The sequence below is a fragment of the Syngnathus floridae genome, chromosome 4 (assembly GCF_059516105.1).
Source record: "Syngnathus floridae isolate MCC-2025c chromosome 4, RoL_Sflo_1.0, whole genome shotgun sequence".
Classification (NCBI taxonomy): domain Eukaryota; kingdom Metazoa; phylum Chordata; class Actinopteri; order Syngnathiformes; family Syngnathidae; genus Syngnathus; species Syngnathus floridae.
Window position 1 is genome coordinate 13,184,034 of NC_142416.1, and position 18,369 is coordinate 13,202,402.

Consider the following 18,369-nt stretch of genomic DNA (forward strand, 5'->3'; position numbering starts at 1 on the left):
TAAACCGCTGGTTAAAGTTCTGTTTCTTTCTACAGTGGTTGTGTTGACGACTTTAATTTGCATCAATTAGTTGTTCCAAGAGATGATATAGTATGTAACCAGATCCAGTTTCATGCAAAGCTATATTTTTGAGTCTCAAAACATTTGAGAGGTAACTATAAACCATATTCAATCACTTTAATTTTATTATTCACCACAGTGGTATGGCATAATAGTGGTTGAATGCAACGCCACACAATGCAAGCTGCTTCTGAAAGTCTTGTGATTCTATATTGTGACTGGTTGTTTATCCCCTGCATAAGTGTAATATGATTGACTGGCATCCAGTTCAGGGTGTATCTCAATTCTCTCTCCCCAAGTCCACTAGGATAGTCTCCATCTTACCCACAACCCTCATGGGGATAAGAGGTAGAGCAAATCGTGGATGGATGGGATATTTTATTGTAGATTGAGTAATATGAAACATTTTCACCAATACCTCTGAAAAGGTTGAATACATTTATCAAACATGACAAAATGAAAAATCCTGGACCTGAAAAAGTTCAATGTATGATTTACACATGTATAGAGTGCTATATAATGCAGTATACAATACACTCATGAGCTTTCGTGTGCCATATAAATTTAAGGGTTAAGTTAAGAAGAGACCTGACTAGTTACAGTGAATGCTAAACAGCCAAAATAAAATATGACAAAGAAATTATTGAGTGACAGAAGATACCGTATGCAGTTTAAATTCCATGCACAGTAACAACCCGGTCACTTCTCTGACTAGGGTTGATATGACCTGAATACCAAGCAGTGTATAAAATATATGACTGGCTATGTTGTTGATGGATGCGTTGGAGCTAATGTTAGGTGATGTGTGCTGGTCTGTGTTAATATGAAGCTGCATAGTGTGTCTGCAGGATGCACTCTGTGTTCATGACGAGAGTGCATAAGACTTTGTGGAAATGAAGTCATAACCAGGACAGCAGACACAGTAGACAGTAGTCAGTGCCTGCCTGGGGAAGGCATTAAATTAGATGTTTGACCTGCTGTACCTTGTGGATTGTGTCACGGTGTGGCATGACATGAGTGTCATTTTGGAATGGGCAATTTTCAACAAATGGGCTCCAAAACAAATAAACTTCTGTGGCCTTATAGGTCAGGGGAGATAACTCAATTAGACATGAAATGTGAAAGAGGTTTTGTTCATAGAGGGACGGCAGGTGAAATAAAACATTATGGGGAGTGATTTCTTAGTTTGTGTGTGTGTGTGTGTGTCCTTGAACATAGCATTACTGAACAGATAGCATTACTCTAGTAAATGACAAAAAATGCAAATGTCAATGCAACGTGGCTACATCGACACTAGCTAATTCAGCATTGCCCCCCCATAGCAAATTAAACAATGGGAGGTAAACGATTCCCACTGTGAAATGAATCACCAATTTTATGACAGAATGATTCCAATCCTATTAGAATATATTCGTTTAAAAAAAACCAAAAAAAAAAACGGTAAATCCAATCCAAAGAAATCACTGCATTCCAGAATAAACTGTGGTTCCACTTTATTTAGCATCAAACTAGCAAAGGAGTTTACAAAACTGCATTAGAGAATTTATTTTCTTTTTTTTTAAGGTTGACAGCAAAGCCAAGAGTCAAGACTGTGCTGCGTTGAAAGAGGAACACAATACGTCTAAGATGTGCCTCCACTGTTGGAGTAGCAGTGTGAATATATGCGAGTTAGTAAACATAGTCATCCTCAAAAATATGTTCAAGAGACCTTTCGACACACCGCGAGGTAGCACTATGTGCAAATAGGAATAGCGTGGGTTTGTTTCAGCTTGTCTGCACACAAAACTGCATGTGATTTATGCATGGAACCCTTTCAGTTTGTGGGTGTGTTTGTTTATGTGACAGTGTGTGTATGCCTCTAGCCAATCCATCAGTGCAGTGTACACATGGCAGCATGTAGACAGATGGTGAAGTGTGTGTGCTGAGTTTTTGTTTGTGTAAAGAGCTGACAAGGCTGTGGTATTGACATGCATATTTGAAAGTGATTGCCTGCATGTGCCCAACTTTCCTATATATATTTTTTTATCTTCACCCACAAGATTAAATGAGTGCATATTAGGCAAGGGTCTTTCATGTGCTGTCAGTCACTGCAGACATATTGGCTAAACATACTGGCTGGGAGAGATGGAGAGTGAAATGTAGAAGAGAAGGGATGACAGAAAGTGGTAAAATGAACATTTGAGGGGAGCAAACAAACAAAACAGTGAGAGATCTAAAACTCAATGGGAGAGGCACTGACAGATTGAAAATATGAAGGATAGGGCACGATTACTAAAACAAAACAACTTGAAGTACAAGCTTTTCCCAAAGGAAGTGAGCTTCACTGAAAGAAGGTCAAGGTAGCTTTTACATCTCAATATAGAAACCTGTTATCCCAAAATCATTTCAATGACTTCAGTTTGGCTTTTTGGCCTTACATTAGTCCTTTTGATTTAAAATAAGTTACAAATGCTTCCAGCTTGGTAGAAACCGGTCTGTTAAATTGGTATTTGCGCTGGCAAAAAAATAAAATAAAATATGCCTAGCATTTGGCAAAGTTGAGACCTATAGTATGAAGTATGAGATGCCACAACAATGACAGAAATGTTTTTCCCATCAAAACTAGCTCAATGTCAAACAATGCATTATTTAAAGTTTAAGTAAAAAGGTCATGCCCTCCTCACAGAGTGGAATTGGTTTATAATGTTTATGGTCTGATGCTCTTGTATTTCGATAGATAATGGCAAATGAGAGATTTTTCCATCCGTATAATCTAGTGCTCTAAGGGCTTTCTTGTGGGTCTTCAAAACTGTTCATTCCCTTTTTTCAAACTTGAATGACGTTGGGTTTGTCTAACTGATATTGGGAGGTATCAAGGGCATCTCAATTCCTTTCACTGCATCTTGAAAGGCATCTGATGGAATATGTTGCTCCCTGTTGGGAGTTAAGGAAGGTATCTACTTCATCATCCATAAAACGAAAGTGACTGTTCCCTATGGTTAGAAGGAAAATAAACATTAAGTTACTCTGTGGAGTATTATTTTTTTTGTTTGACAGCAAAGTATAGAATCCATTGCATGACAATATACAATCTTACATGGATCGCATTTAAGTATTGTGGGTGAAATGACGAAGGCCCCACCCAGTTTATCAAAATTGTGGGGACCAATAAATGATTCGACCACAGGGCAAAGAATCATTTTCAAATCCCAGTTCAGGGTGTACCCCACCTACAACCCAAACACAACTGTGATAGGCTCCACACCCCCGCAACCCGCACAAAGATGAGCAGTTCAGAAAACAGAAGGATGGATATTTTCAATCAAACATTTTTAGATTGTTAAGAACTGGTCAGGTAAACACTTTACTAAAAAGTTAACACAAATAAATTGTCTTTCCATTTTAGGCCGTGAGTAGCATGGCTGCAAGTAACAGATGAACATAATCATTTCTCATTGGCCATCTGGCCTTCATTATATCGATTGGTACTGGCCAATTAAGTGTCTGTTTTTTTTTTCCTGACATTGTTTGGAACAACAACAGAATTGGTTTTGAAATTTAACAGTCAAGCCCTATATGTCAATGAAAAATAAAGATAAATTACTGCAGTGAATGAACACTGTCAATGAATTCTTCTAAATTGAACCAATTGTACCTTTGCTGTCTAATGTGGAAAGATGATAGACCAAAGATGAGGAAGAGACAAACACAAGTGACTGTTTCGCAATACAAAACTCTGCAAGAACATAATTTAGTTTGGAAGAATTAACTTACAAATACAGTATCTCTGTGAAAATGTGATGTATACTAGGATATTTAGTCACCCAATGGTTCGGATGTCACCACAAACTAATTCATGACATCGAGCTTGACAACTGTGGAGACCTCTTTTAGAATTTTAGTTCTGTGAATCTCGATGTAATTCAGCCACAATAATGAAAGAACTGAATCTATGTAAATATGACCCTAAGAGAACAAGTGCAAGATTATAATCACAACTTGATTAGAAGTATTTTTTCTTACTTGAAGAAATGGCAGAGCTATTATGTAACTTTAAAAAGAGTAGCCGAAGAAGCCAATGATTTGCAATTGCATTACCGAATGCATCACACAAAATTCAGCGCTGTATGAAATAAATAGTTGAGGGGAATCTGCCACAGAATGGAAGCATGTCACAGATGCAGGAGCTTTGCACCTCAGTTGATAATTTACATCAATTCCCTTTTGTGTTTTTCAAGTAAAACGTCACATACTGCATGCTTCTAGATTCACCAATGGTCATTATCACACTGGTGGGTGCAGCTCCCATTGCAGCAGTGTCTAAGCAGTCATCTATTTGCACAGCTAAATTATGTACTGCACATGCTGTGTTAGACAAATGCTTCAATTCAATTCCTTGTTTCTAATCATGTGATGTCAACAAAGATGCTTTTGTTGTTTTCCTAAGTGTGATTCTGAAACATGCAAGTCTAGACCCTTGATTGGATGAGCGCCTTGCTGAAATAAGTCGGCGTCATTAGGTATTCATGGTGTAGAAGTTTGAGGAACACAAATAAATTCACAGCCAAAATCCTCGGGTCGTAATCCAGACGCGCATCTGCGGAATGTGTTGGATAAACAAGTTTGATCCACCGTGCCATCACCATCATATACTATACAGGAGGAAAACGATTTGCCAGAAATTACAGCGCACCATCTGAGGGCTTGTGCGGTCTATGTCTTGATGGGTCAACAACAGGTGGTCTTACGCCATACGAGGCAGGTGGCTAAGTGTTATGATGTTGTTTTGACAGTGTGGCAAATCCCTGAAGTTGCTGTCCAAAGTGACTGATCCCTCCCAGAACGCTCAGAGCGCTCATCTGTGGATGACGGAGATCAATGTGGCGCACATGCCAGTAGGCTGTCAACACTTTAGCTGACACACCAGGTAGCACAACCCCGATGGGAGGCCTTGTATGTATGTATATAGAAAAGAACACAGTCGGATTTAGTATCACAAGGTACCAGAAAACATTTCTTGTAACAAGAATCAAATTACCGCAACAATAAGCAATAGGGTCACAGTTCAAGTTATGTTGTGAACAAATGTAAAAATTGATACAAAAATGATCAAATTGAAACATTGATACAAAAATAATCAAATACACAACTATAATGATATCTTCTAATGAAGAACGGCAATGTCCATCCATGTTCTTGTTTTTGTTGTTGTCTTAGTTAGTAGATAAGTGACACATTCAACAAAGGTCACAATGACATCAAATCATTGCAGTGACATTGCCCATTGAAATCTGTTTAATTCATTATTTTGGTCAACAGAATTTGACCTTTATAGCAAATTATCTTACTTCATAATGTTCATTATTGAACAAAAAGTAATAAGTGAAATGAGTTGACAGCGGAGGTGCATGTTAAATGGACACTTCTGGAATTACTCAATTAAAAAAGGCCATACATTGTTTTTCTGTGTTTTTTTCTGGTGTTAATGAAGGGCAATCACTTAATATGAAATGTTCAATATATCACATGCTCACATGGACAAGATAAAGAGTATGCTCACCAAGACACAAATTAGTGCCTTGTGCTCACACACAAATATCCCAGAGCAGTAGTGTGTGAAGAAACACAACCTCAGATCATCAGGCCTGAGATTGGACTGGACTCCCAGATGGACAGGTCATCAGTCAAGAGGCTACCGCTGTGTGTGAAACCATGGTTTCCTCGGGAAGTACATTAGTTAACAGGCACAGTTTCTATTGTAGGCTGTGTTGTTGTTTTTCCTTATCTGACAATTCAGTATTACAGACATACATACTGTATGTCATATCGCTTCCTTGTTGCCCTGAGATCATCACTTTTCAGGCAACCAAAAACAGAATGTTTGTTCCCTAATAATATGTAAGAATGTGCGCGTCCAAACACTTTACATGTGTACAAACTTGCGGACGGATGGAAACTGTGACTAGTATTTACCCAATTTTGACTAAGGATGGAGGAAGAATTACTTTACTTATGTTTTAAATCGCTGAATATTTTACATTATACAAGAGTAGGCTACTGCTACTCTTTGAAAGCAACATGAATTGATAAGAACATTGCTTATAGTTTTCCTATGCATAACATTCGGATTAGCATTAAAAGCACATTCTCAGTATGATCTGTGAAGTAAAACGCTCGTACCTGCATCCCATTTGGATTACCATATAGAGCTTATGGTCTTCTCCTCAGCATGCAGTCGGACAATTTCAGATTTGACATCACCAATTACTTCCATAAGTTACATTTAGGATTGAAAGTATTACATTCCCCTTGGATAATAGACCAAGCATCAGCATTTCTGCGGTAATAACATTTATTACAGTACTGCAAGCATGGTTACTTGAGCAAGTAGAAGATGTCCCATGACATCTAAACTGGGCTGTATAACCAAGCTCAGTTTTTTTTCCACAGCTATGCAAGCCATATTATAAATTATGGCGCACTACTATCAGAATATTTACTTAAATGTGCGTTTACTCATCATTTCTTCTGGATGCCAATAACCCAAGGTCCAGTAAAAGACATTAGATAGTGTAGAGAGGGGAAATGATCTCCCAGCAGAAGGACATTCAGCACATCAGCCAGACAGCAGCCATCCTCTTCGGTAACATGAGAACATCTCTTAAGTCCACAAATTCACTTGTATCCATCTAAAATTTCTCCAGCTACTGAAGCGGAGCTTGGCCATGACAGGACCAAAGCCGATCTGCAGCTGATCCCCTCTGCGTCACTGCTCTGTACTCGGTGTAGATGGGATTCTCTTCCAGTGACTACATGGCCAACTAAGCTGTAATAGCGCACTGTGCGTGGAAGCCATCCATCCAAGCGGTGAAACGGTAATTATGGAGCTAAAAAGCTTTAGTAGCAGACAGTTCAAGCTTGGTTACGCTTACTACATGTTTCATAGTGCCTATTTTTGCTGGACCACTTTTTACGATCTTTCTTTTAGAAATAAGATGACTTAAAAAATTATATTGTTTGTGGTCATCTGTATTACATGTGGGATGTGACCATGATGACATGAGCAGAAACCGCCACTGGCGATCGAATTCACAGAAGCCTCAGATGAGCCAAACCGGAGGGATATTGCTGAGAAGCAAAGTGTGGCTCGGCCGAACACACCCGACGCTACAAACATTGTCGCTTCACCTGTGATAGCTTTGAAGTGTTCAAACACAAAGCACGTGAAAAGTGGATGTCAACGGTTGAGTGTGATGGAGCACCTCTGAACCAAAACAGCTCCAAGAAGAAATAAACATCTAACCTAATGTAACCAACAACAGAAATCAGAATTAGACCTCACCGGGTCCAGACTGACTGGAGATCCAGGTAGGTCCCAACAACGAGTACAGCACAGGGATGTACAGGGGATCAGCTGTGGATTGGTCCTGTCATGCATGCCTTGGGGCGCAAGACAGGCTCGCTACGTTGACCATGATACAATTAAGTCATAGGTCAGAAGGCGAAAAGCACTAAGGGAACAGAACATGTTGTGGACTAAAGCAGTAAATTCGACAAGACATAACCACACTTTCCTAAAGTGCAATTAGTATAATGGGCCCGGTGACACGTGCTTGTATATGCCGAGGGGCTACTTTGGATTTTGGATCAGGGACTGTCATCTCTATTTGAGACAAAGATGAGCCCATACGAAAACATGGCTGTGCACGTTGTTTTATCTTTAGCCACTGCAGCGACGACATAAAGGATTTTGGACATTGGATTCTGCTTTTTAAAAAAATATTTTCTTGGGGTTGTGTGGTTTAGCGATTAAACAGCATAAAATACATCTTCAAAACAACTTTTCAATTTAGATTCTTATTTCCAAAATAAGCTTCAGAATCACTTAAAATGAATAAAATGATGATGTTTAACCTGAAATAATAAAAAGGAACACATTTAACTAAATTCACGAATGCATAAGATGTCTTCATCGCTTTCAAATTCGTGTGTATCCTCGTTTTTTGTTGCTCTGTCATTGTGCCACGTCCAGTGGTGTGACAAAGACTCTGCTAAATAAAAGCCTCAGCCACACAGTGAGAGATGATACAATTAAAGAAAAATAGTTTAAATTGAACCACACATAAGCAGTTAGCCAAATTGCATTGAGTCATGAGCTTGGCTGAGACAGTCTCATTTCTTTATTGTCACACCCCATATACAGTTTACTTGATAAAGAGGTAGGCAGCCTTTAAAATTAGAACAGTGACTTGCTCTGTCGTCTGATTCCTACTTAATATCAAGCACCATTAAATGATTCAGTTTAAGACATCTGAATATCTCTTGAAACGTTATAAAACACCATCGCTGAAAGTTTTCATTCTGGAATATCCCATTAGAAAATCAGTGAGGGAAATTAGGCAGGACAATGGTTTTAATGAGATGATATACGGATGAATGCTTACTTACCACAGTACATCCTTCCTAGTGATTTAACATTGTTTAAAACCTTGGGATAACAACATTTAAACAGCACTGTTGTGCCACTAATTTGACGTACCACGCTATACTTGGGTCAGGAGCTATGAGAGCATGGCATCATGTCGCATGAAATAAACGCAGGAAATAACACACAAACAAGAACGTCAGCATAAAACTCAGCATAAGCAACTTGATCCCTTAAGACACGGCGAGACAAACACTTAAAGTAGCACACTTGTTCCTATTAGTACACAAACGCACACCCTCACTCTGGGGCCCTGAAAAATGAGTGTGTGTTCATTATTTATCATTGTTAATATCTATGATTGAGTGCCAGCTGAGATAACAAGTAGAAAACTGCTGACTGATGGCTATTTCACATCCCCACACATGCATTAAAGACACACTAAATGTAAAATCCCCTTCTTAACACACAAACACACACACACACCGACGTGCACACACACACATGCTTTAGATCTTATAGATCTGTACACACTGCAGGGATGCGTTAGGCTCACCGTGTGTGTTTTTTGTGTCATTCTTTTTGACATATTTTTACTGAAGATAATAAGACTATAGTGCTGACTAAATCAAATTTGGCTGTCACGGGCGGTTGCGTTTATGCATAAAAGCACAAATCAGGTTTTTATGTTCTTTTCTAACATCAAACTGAAAATGTTGCTGACACCATAAAAATATCTTTGCTTTTACAGAGGTGGTTATCTCTAGCTTTGTATTTTTTTTCCTCTGTGGACTCAAAGACATTTATAACCTCTTTGTTTTGTAAGAATGTAAATATAAAGAGACAATAAAGTCCATACTGTATGTACTAGAGACTGAACGTTAATATGACAAATACACAAACCTGTCCTGACAAGCGGGTCATACGAGGCTATGCCCAATCACGTTGCTTCTGCCCCCTAAAAATTAACAATCTTTTTTTCTCTTTAACTTATCTAGATGGATGCATTCAAGATAATAATATATCAAACTCAATGATAAAGGTTATCCCTACTTTGTCTTGTGTGTGTGTGTGTGTGTGCATGTGTGTTCGTGAGCATGTACTTGTGGCTGTGCACCAAGCAGCATATGAATTGACTATCCAAGCAATTGAAGTGTGCCATCACTTAATTGTTCTATGGCATTAACCTCTCTTTGTGTATCTGTGAGCGTTAAAGTGTGCATGAATGTCTATGCATGTTTGTTTGCGTGGTAAAAGTGTGCGTGTCAAAGGAGGACAGTACATTTCACGCCGGACTCTCCCATTACCTGGGGTCAGCATCGCTACTGACAAAATGAGAAAAATGTGTGCCCGTGTGTGTATGCAATAAACTCCAGTGTGCAGGTGTGAGCAGCCATAATGATGTTGAGAGGCAGAGGAGCTGAGTAAAGCAGCTTTCAGTGCTAATACTGCCTTCAACAGCACACACGGAGCACAGCAAAGTGCAAAGAAAATGATCCAAAACTTTTCAGGAAAAATATACAGTAATAATCCATGCCCATCTCGTGTGATGCAAAAAATGAAATATGGAACACATCTTTGTACAGGGTTGTTATTCTTTTACAGGGCACTGATAAGGATTAAGATGCTGACCTTCTCCTGTACTGAAGTGTTAGATTTACCTGATCTGCAACAACAAAAAAACTGTGTGGCCCACATCTACCACAGAACATTGTTTTTTATGTTCTTGAGGAAATGAATAAGCCATGGTTGCGACCACTGACACTAACAGTCACTTTTAAAATGCTGCCTTCCTTTCTTTACAGATCACCCACTCATTTCCACTTCATCAGGGAGCAAAACAGATCAGCTCATCATGTCCCTGAGGAGCCTGAAGGCAGAGGGCGGATGGGAGAAGCTGAGCCTGCACAATGGGACACTCTTTTCTTTTAACAAACACTAATAAACACATGCAAATAAACACACATACACACTTACTCTGCACATATGGATACACTTTTGCCCTTTTCCACAGAGAGCTCATCTTATATTTGCTGAACGACTTAAGATACTCTTGGCAAGTGTGAAAATGTGCACAAATCTGGTGAGCATGAATGATTACGGCAGCCATGACAGTAAAGTGCAGCCCGGTCACTAATTGAGATCGTGTACCTATTGCCCTTTTCAGCCTAAGAAAATGACAAATTCAAATAGTCCGGCTAAAAATCAGTAAGACAATGCTCCGCATATGATTCGGAAAGCTTTGGCCTTTCTCTCCTGCAGTAATCTGCCTTCATATGCCATTTATATTTACAGTTTGTTTAATGTGAGAAAATCTAATTAATTTCTCCAGTGAGAGTGTAAGATGGTGACATCATATTAATTTGTCAAGTACTTGTTAACCATTGCATCCTTGTGCATTAATATAATATACAGTAAAATGTAAATGCATGCACAGTTATCAAGTACCAATTATAGATCTCTAGTCTATTGCTTACGGTACATCATTAGGGCTGCAAAGAACGGGGTTGATGAGACAAGAAAGCCAAATTGGAAATGTTCCCGTTCCTAAAAATGAAGATATATGTACATAGTTTTATAGCGCTTGAAAGAAAGACATAAATTGCTATGCAAAGTACGTTGAAGGAATAAAACATTTTAGGGACAAAATACCAATTCCACAAATCCAATAATGATAATAATGATAATAATAGTTTTTTTTGTTTTGTTTGTTTTTAGTATGCTGCGGCTCTAACCTTAACGTCTCTCTCTATGGTGTTTTGCAAACAACCACATTTAAAAATAATGAAAAAATACTTCACAAACTTCCATCAAACAGACAATTTACCCGCTCACACACACACTTTGCTATGCGATCTGTTTGGTGACGAGGGATTAAAACTGCAAAGTTGTAGCACAACCTTGAGGAGGAAAGCAGGATAAATGGAATGTCAGCTGAAAATTAATATTTCTGCAGCAAATGCTCACATATTTGAAAGAGGAAGGCACACATGAATGCATGAATAGGCTGGCTTCCACTGACACACATCAGCAGGCGCAGGTGCTGAATAAATGCTGGCACAATGTGCATACATGAATATCCTTGCCGACTCCCTCTGCCTTTCAAACACAGGTTGAGCCAATGCCTTCCACCAACATTTACTGCCAAAACTGTCTCTTCAAAAACAAATCTCTTTCTGGTCTACCTTTTCAGTCAGAACTAAATACGGCAAGGTCTCAACTCTCTCCTCAACTTTATTTATGGAGGAATTTAAAAATAACCACGGGGTGCATGCAGTGTTGTACTTAAAGTTAAAATCAAACTCAACATCCATCCATCCATCCATTTCCTGAACCGCTTTATCCTCAAAACAATTAATAAATAAAATAAAATCAGGAAACACAATAAAACAATGCCAATTCTCATGCTGAGTCAAAAGCCAAAGAATAAAAATGTGTTTTAGGATGAGTTCTAAAGACTGACAATAAGGGCGCTTGCCAAATACTTAACGAGATATCATTCCAAAGGGAGGGACTGGCAACGGTCCCCTTGGTCCCCTCTGAATCTCCTCCACTTAATCCTCAGTACCTCCAGTAGCGTCCGGTCCACTGACCTGAGGCCCCGTGCAGTTATGCATTAGTGGAGGAGCTCAGAGAGTAAAGGTTGGGATTCAAAGACAAACGAAAGAATCTTAAAATAAATTCTACAGAAAATCAAATGAACCAACACGGTTTTGTGGTCCACCGAATCAAATCAGGTCCAACAAAATAAGACAAGCAGTCTCCAGTGTCATTACCAGGAGGATATCATTAAAAAATCATAACAGGGCTAACTCTAATCTATGCAGCATCATAAAACCTGACCGAAAAACCTCCATGACGTTATGTTTATCCAAAAACTATCTCAGCTGAGTATGCACCACTTTACTCCTGAATTTTTAAAATAAAAGGCAGCTTGGGAATGACTCTAGAATTCAACACAGCTTGATCAAGGCCAAGTTTTTATTTTATTTTTCAGTAGTGCTGTTGACAACAGCCAAAAACTGACTGACCACTCGAGAGGCTCTCCTCTAAGAAATGAGGAGGAACAGCGTCATAAGGGAAACTGGACAGCTTAAATGTGGCAAACCACATTCTCTAAAAACCTCTAGGAAATAGCTTCAAAAGAATTCAGCACCACCCAAAAAAAGGGACATGGACAGAGGGGTCAAATGTGGAGTTTGAAACGAGAGGATTTTATTCAACATTTCAGAGGAAGATTGTCTCAATAGGCTGAGGGGGTGAAGAATAGAGTCAATAGTTTTGAATAGTGCATGTGGATTGAGATGCTTAGCCTTAATAAAGGTTGACAAATGTTCTCTTTTGGCCTCGTTAATGGTGCTCTGGTAGCAGTGTCAGCAGTCTTAGAATTCCATAAGGTACCTGCAGCTATTTCTTCCAACTATGTTTAACTTTGTAGCACTCCTTTTTAGCTGCACGAGTTGTTTCATTAAACCAGGGCTCTAGACACACAATTTATAAAGGTGCTACCAAATCCAGTATAGTTTCTGTAATTGAAGAAGAGCTCAATGAAAGCCTTGGAGAAGCAACCAGCAGTCGGAGGGTGAACTGCAGCACAGGAAAAAGAGCCCGGGTGGATTATCAGAAATCACATTGTCCAAGACTTTCTAATTTAACCCCAGTCGACCATAAGAGTAAGGTCAGGGGTCACCAAATGCCGTCCTCCAAGGCAGTCTTTTAGATGTGAAATAATCAAGATAGTTATGATTGTGCAGGGATTGCTGGTGAGCTGATCATTTTGAATCAGGTGTGGTGAACATAGAAAACAATGTGTTTCGTAGCCCTTGACGAGCGGAGTTGGTGACCCTTGCTCAATAGTATGTATTTGTCACCACAAACAGAACAAAGACTTTCCTCAAATCCCTGCAGCCAGTTACAAATCAGATGATTTGGGAAAAATCCATCTGTGATTCCATTTAGTTGTGAGTCCAACCGAAAGGTGTTCTGATAATTCCAACACCCGCCTTCCAACTCATCATCCCTTTACTTTTACTCTGGCAAGCAATAAAATCGATCAGTGGGTCTCTATGGAGCAAGAAAGCAGATGCTTGAAGGGAGATGCTGAGCATGCATGCCATACTGTACATCCTTAATGAATTGTGAAACATTTCATGGACACTATTTCCACCCCAAAACAGTTTTCTTTAGCATAATGCGCTCGGCTCTTCAATTTTAAAAATTCCAAATCACGTCTTTAAAGTGTAAGCGTTGGCTATATTGTCATAAATCTACTAATGATGATGAAAACAGTTTATTATATGGCTAGCACTTTAATGTATTCATATCATACTTTATTTATTTCACTTTGACTTGTTTTTATTGATGTTGCTTCCCCTTTTCTCGCCTCTTGCCTTTATGACTCCGGTCTTGTGGTTTTCCATATTGTTTTTCACACCGTTAGCCAATGAAATATCCTCTGCTCTTTTTTTTATACCTTGCGCTGGCTGCCATCCCGCAGGCATACATATTTTTTTAACTGCATCCCTCCTTCCTTTGATTTTTTTTTTTTTACTGCTGCTCTTATATTCTCATATATATTGAAACATAAGCTAGGTGAAATGCTGCACCATTTGCATACTCTCTATCAGAGTTTTAGCTTTTGGTTCCTTGAGGCGATATGGGATATTGGTTGCTTGGGACCTGTGACCCTTGGATGAGTCTAGCTTGAAAGTAGATGAACCCAGACTGATTGGCGAACAGAGTTTTATAAGTTAAAGAAATGTTGCTCTTTGTAGAATGGGATGACAATTATTTTGACACAGCACTAGACTGGAATATGCCACTGCTAATCCAGATTATATATTTTTAATAGTTGGATCCAGAATGACTAAAGTATTTTTTAACTGATGACCTTGTGAAAACTGAAATTAATCCATACCACTGGCAAACATCACACCTGGACAAACACAGAAGCTGGGTAAGGTAGCACCTTTTAGTTTCTTGAGCACATTTTCTTAAACATTTTAGAGTAATTCACAAATAGTACAACCTTTCCTTTACCTGACAGCAAACCTTTTAAACCACCCCTAAAAGCATTCCTCACATAAACTCCCTCATGAGCACTGACCCATATAACATTTTGTCATTTTAATGACACACAGACAGCTCGCCTCTTACCGGAGTGAAATTCATGACTTTGAGGATCCAGATGGTCAGCGCCAGGTTGACAATCATAGTGACGACAAGGAGGAGAATGAAGAAGTACAAGCATCTTTTCCTCCAGCCGTAGATTCCCACCGCAGGGTACATTTGGGCTCCGCACACTGATGACCCCCGCTGGTGCAGGGAGTTTGGCTGCGCTGCCAGAATGTACTGCTCCTGAGTCATCTGAAAGAACAAATGTGTCATAATTTTTGAATAGGGTTGTGAAATATCACACACATACACTGTATTGGACACTATTGTTGCAGTAGCCTCGGACATTGCATTGAGCAGATGAACAGATTGCAGCCTACGAGGTCTTCTGGAAGTTGCTGTCATACTTGCTAAACATGACCGACCTTGCGACAACGAACAAGGAGGTCATAAGGTTTACAGATTCTTGGAACACAGAGTAGAAAAATAATCTTGGAAAGTACTCGTGCTGATTTACCAAATCTAAAGACAATATTTTATGATCACATGTAGAAACCCCAATGTAAAATTCTTATTTTACATTTCTATTGCATCCGTTTATTACATAGTGATAACCTTGTCAGATTGTAAAATGGATTTCGAAAAACCATTTTGCCGACACATTTAGATAATGAAGATTGATTTTAGATGAAGAGGTATCATTGGACAATTATTTTGACAATTGCCATTTTACTAGGTGTCTTATTTATAAGTGAGCCTGCGGGTAAGCAAAGAAAAATGAAAATTCAATACGAGTAGTAGAAACACAGACAGGAAGGGTGAATATGATGGATAGAGGGAGAGCAGTATTACTGTATTTCCACAAACAGTGGCATTGGCCATATATGTAAACAAATGGCCATGGTGGAGGCGTCTAGTCAGGGGAGCCTTATCTAAAACCGTATTTCACAAAATAGAAATGACAACACGCACACGTACATGCAGAACATTGCAGAGCGACCATCTGCTACTCAATAGGGATTTCTAACCGCTAGAAATAATCTACAAATAACATAAGATTGATTGTTCATTGTGCTATGAACAACATTTAGTAAGACTCCACACTTTAATTCAGTCGATAGACTGATTAAGGTGCCTCAGGGCTGTTGCTTTGGTTAGCAATATGATCCAAATGGGATCAGCAGTTAACTCTTTAATATCCATGTGTGAGCAATATCAAGTATCGACCGAAGTAATTAAAGGTACAAGCCATTGCCTGTTCTGGGGGGAAAAAATAAGGCGTCTTTTTGAAAGACATTTATTTGTCTTAAGAGGATAACCAATTGCTGAACTGAATTACCAGTACAATAGAGACAAAGTTTACATCTGACACCTACAAATATAAATGTTCTGTTCTAGACTTAAGTTTGAGTTTTACTAGATGCACAGCAGTGATGTTGTGTCTTCTCCGCTCACATTCTTTCTCTCCAGGAACTACAGTTTCCTCCCACAAAAGGAAAATTGCATTTTAATTGAACTGAAGACTATAAATTGCCAACGGGTGTAAATGTGAGTGTAATTAGTTGTCTCTTTTTATTTGTCAGCCCTGTGATTGACGTATGATCAGTCCCAGGCCTTGCTTCTGTTCTTATGCCAACTGGGATAGACTCCAACAGTTGAGTATCCTACACGAGATAAGCGCATACTGTTATTTACATTGCCTGCCAAAAGACCCTGGACAGGGTAAGTGTAAGATGGAAGTTTTGACATGCTGCCTTGACTTTCTGTTCTATTTATTGGTTTTCTTGTTACCTGACTGCATGTGTTCATCTTCTTTGTGTGGTGTGCAGAGTTGAAGCAGAGAACCAAGGACACTTAAGAGGAGTGGACCTTTTCTAATTATTTACCTTGATGAACACCGGGCAATTTGGTGACACAAAGTAGTCTCGACGTAAGATCAGGTAAGAGTAGGTCTAAGTTGTGGTAATGATGGCATTTCAGATTCTGCACTTTGCTGATATGTGTGGTAAATATATTTTACTTCATTTTACTTCATTCACAAATATGACAACAGAGTTTATGTTTGCATGAGGTTGGGGCATGGTAAAAAAAAAAAAAAATGGCTTTGATCCATAATTGACTTCAATTCTATTTTAATATTGATCCGCATGCTTTTCTTACAGCCCTGTTTTTCTTGGATTGGACATATTAAATTGTTTGAAGGCCATTGAACTGCTTATCTTCAATTTTATTTTGAGGGTCTTCACTGGTTCCCTTTGTCTTAAGTACTCGTTTCACTGAGACTGTGGAAGCCAGGGAGCAGGGGTGAGTGTGGAGCCGAGGGCTGGATAAGAATGAGAAAAAAGTAGAAAGGGGGAGGCGGAGGATAAAGGAGACACAGAGGCGAGTGCAGTAAGGCAGACAGAAGTGGATGGCGAGTGTAGAAGAGAGCGAATGAGAGAGTGGGAAGATAAGACACCAGAGAAGGGTTGAGTCCATTAGTTGTCGTGCAGCAGGATTCATCGGTGGCAGGAGAAATGGACACTGGCTACAAGGCACCACTATCAGCCTATCTGTGTCCGTCTCCACCTCCACAACTCTCTTTACCGTGTACTTTTGAGAGACCCTTTCTCTATCTTCCTATTCACCACCTAATTTCTTGAGCACCTCTTCATCACTGTCTACCACACACATCTCTATTTGCTTAGTCTGCACGACTGTAACAAATTAGTACTTTTGCTCTCCTGGTGAAAGACTGTTTTTGCGATGATTATAACAAGAATAGTAGGGAATCCAAAAATGCTGACGCTTGACTAGTCTCCCGTAAAAACAAAAGAAAAAGTACCGACTTACCAATTTGTTTTATTGGTCTCAAACACACATGAACCTATTATGCTCCTCTCAACAGGGGCCCTGTTTATCTTAAAAAGGCAGGCCCAAGGTCTTATGTCCTGGCTATGACCCCCTTTCTCAAAATAGGGTAAAGTTAAACTTTTGTAAGGTCGTTGAAGATTAACGGGAGAGTCTGGCTTTGTGACAGCAGACACCTGCTGTTCATATGATCCTTATTATCTCCCCAGATGCTACCGACTCCTCTTAGGGAAGCAAGTTAGGTTAATTGGTTAACTAAACTGAATTTCAACGGTACTCTGGGGCTATATTGTATTGGCAAAGTTTCCATCCTCTGAAAGAAAATGCACTTTTCTGTTTATCAAAGCAGCTAACACAAAGAAACACTTGGCCTGAATAAACATTCAAGTTTTATGTCAAAGTCCTTTTTTTAATGTGTGTGTAATTGCATGTGTGCCTGTTATGTGTGCACACATGCATGTGTTGACAATACAATAAATGCATACTTTATAAATGTATTACCTCCATTTAGACAAATCTAATGGAGTACAGTATAATCCTCCAGTTGTGAAGTAAATCATCTTTATAATGATCCAGTTATATCGAAGGAGAGAGCTGATGATTTATTCTAATGGTTCTCTTACCAGGAGCAATTTGTGTTGGTGCATACAAGTGCATCATCTCCCCATAGTAAAAGATTTGCATCACCAGTCTGATCACTTCTGTCACAAGATGCTTTGCTTTCTAGTGTGTCTGTCTTTACACCGCAGGGGCTTTATTCCACTTCACTTAACACATATACACGGTGACTGAACTATCATAAAATATCAAGGAATGGACCCATGATGCCATGTGGCAATAAACCAAAACATGTCCAATGGTGCATTGTCATCCTGTATGTTCCACAACATGATGTGTAAATGTCACTGTGCATCGTGATGTGAATATTACAGACAAGCGAG

General features: G+C 39.2%; 1 protein-coding gene across 6 annotated transcripts in view; it reads right to left on the minus strand.

Annotated features, from left to right (window-relative positions):
* Window positions 1–18,369, minus strand: part of sgcz (sarcoglycan zeta) — a 167,639-nt gene that overhangs the window by 54,253 nt on the left and 95,017 nt on the right. For all 6 annotated transcript variants that reach the window (XM_088374284.1, XM_088374283.1, XM_088374285.1 and 3 more), the window contains one exon: window positions 14,621–14,830. In XM_088374284.1, the coding sequence (XP_088230410.1) occupies window positions 14,621–14,830 (210 nt within the window). The remainder of the gene's footprint in view (window positions 1–14,620; window positions 14,831–18,369) is intronic.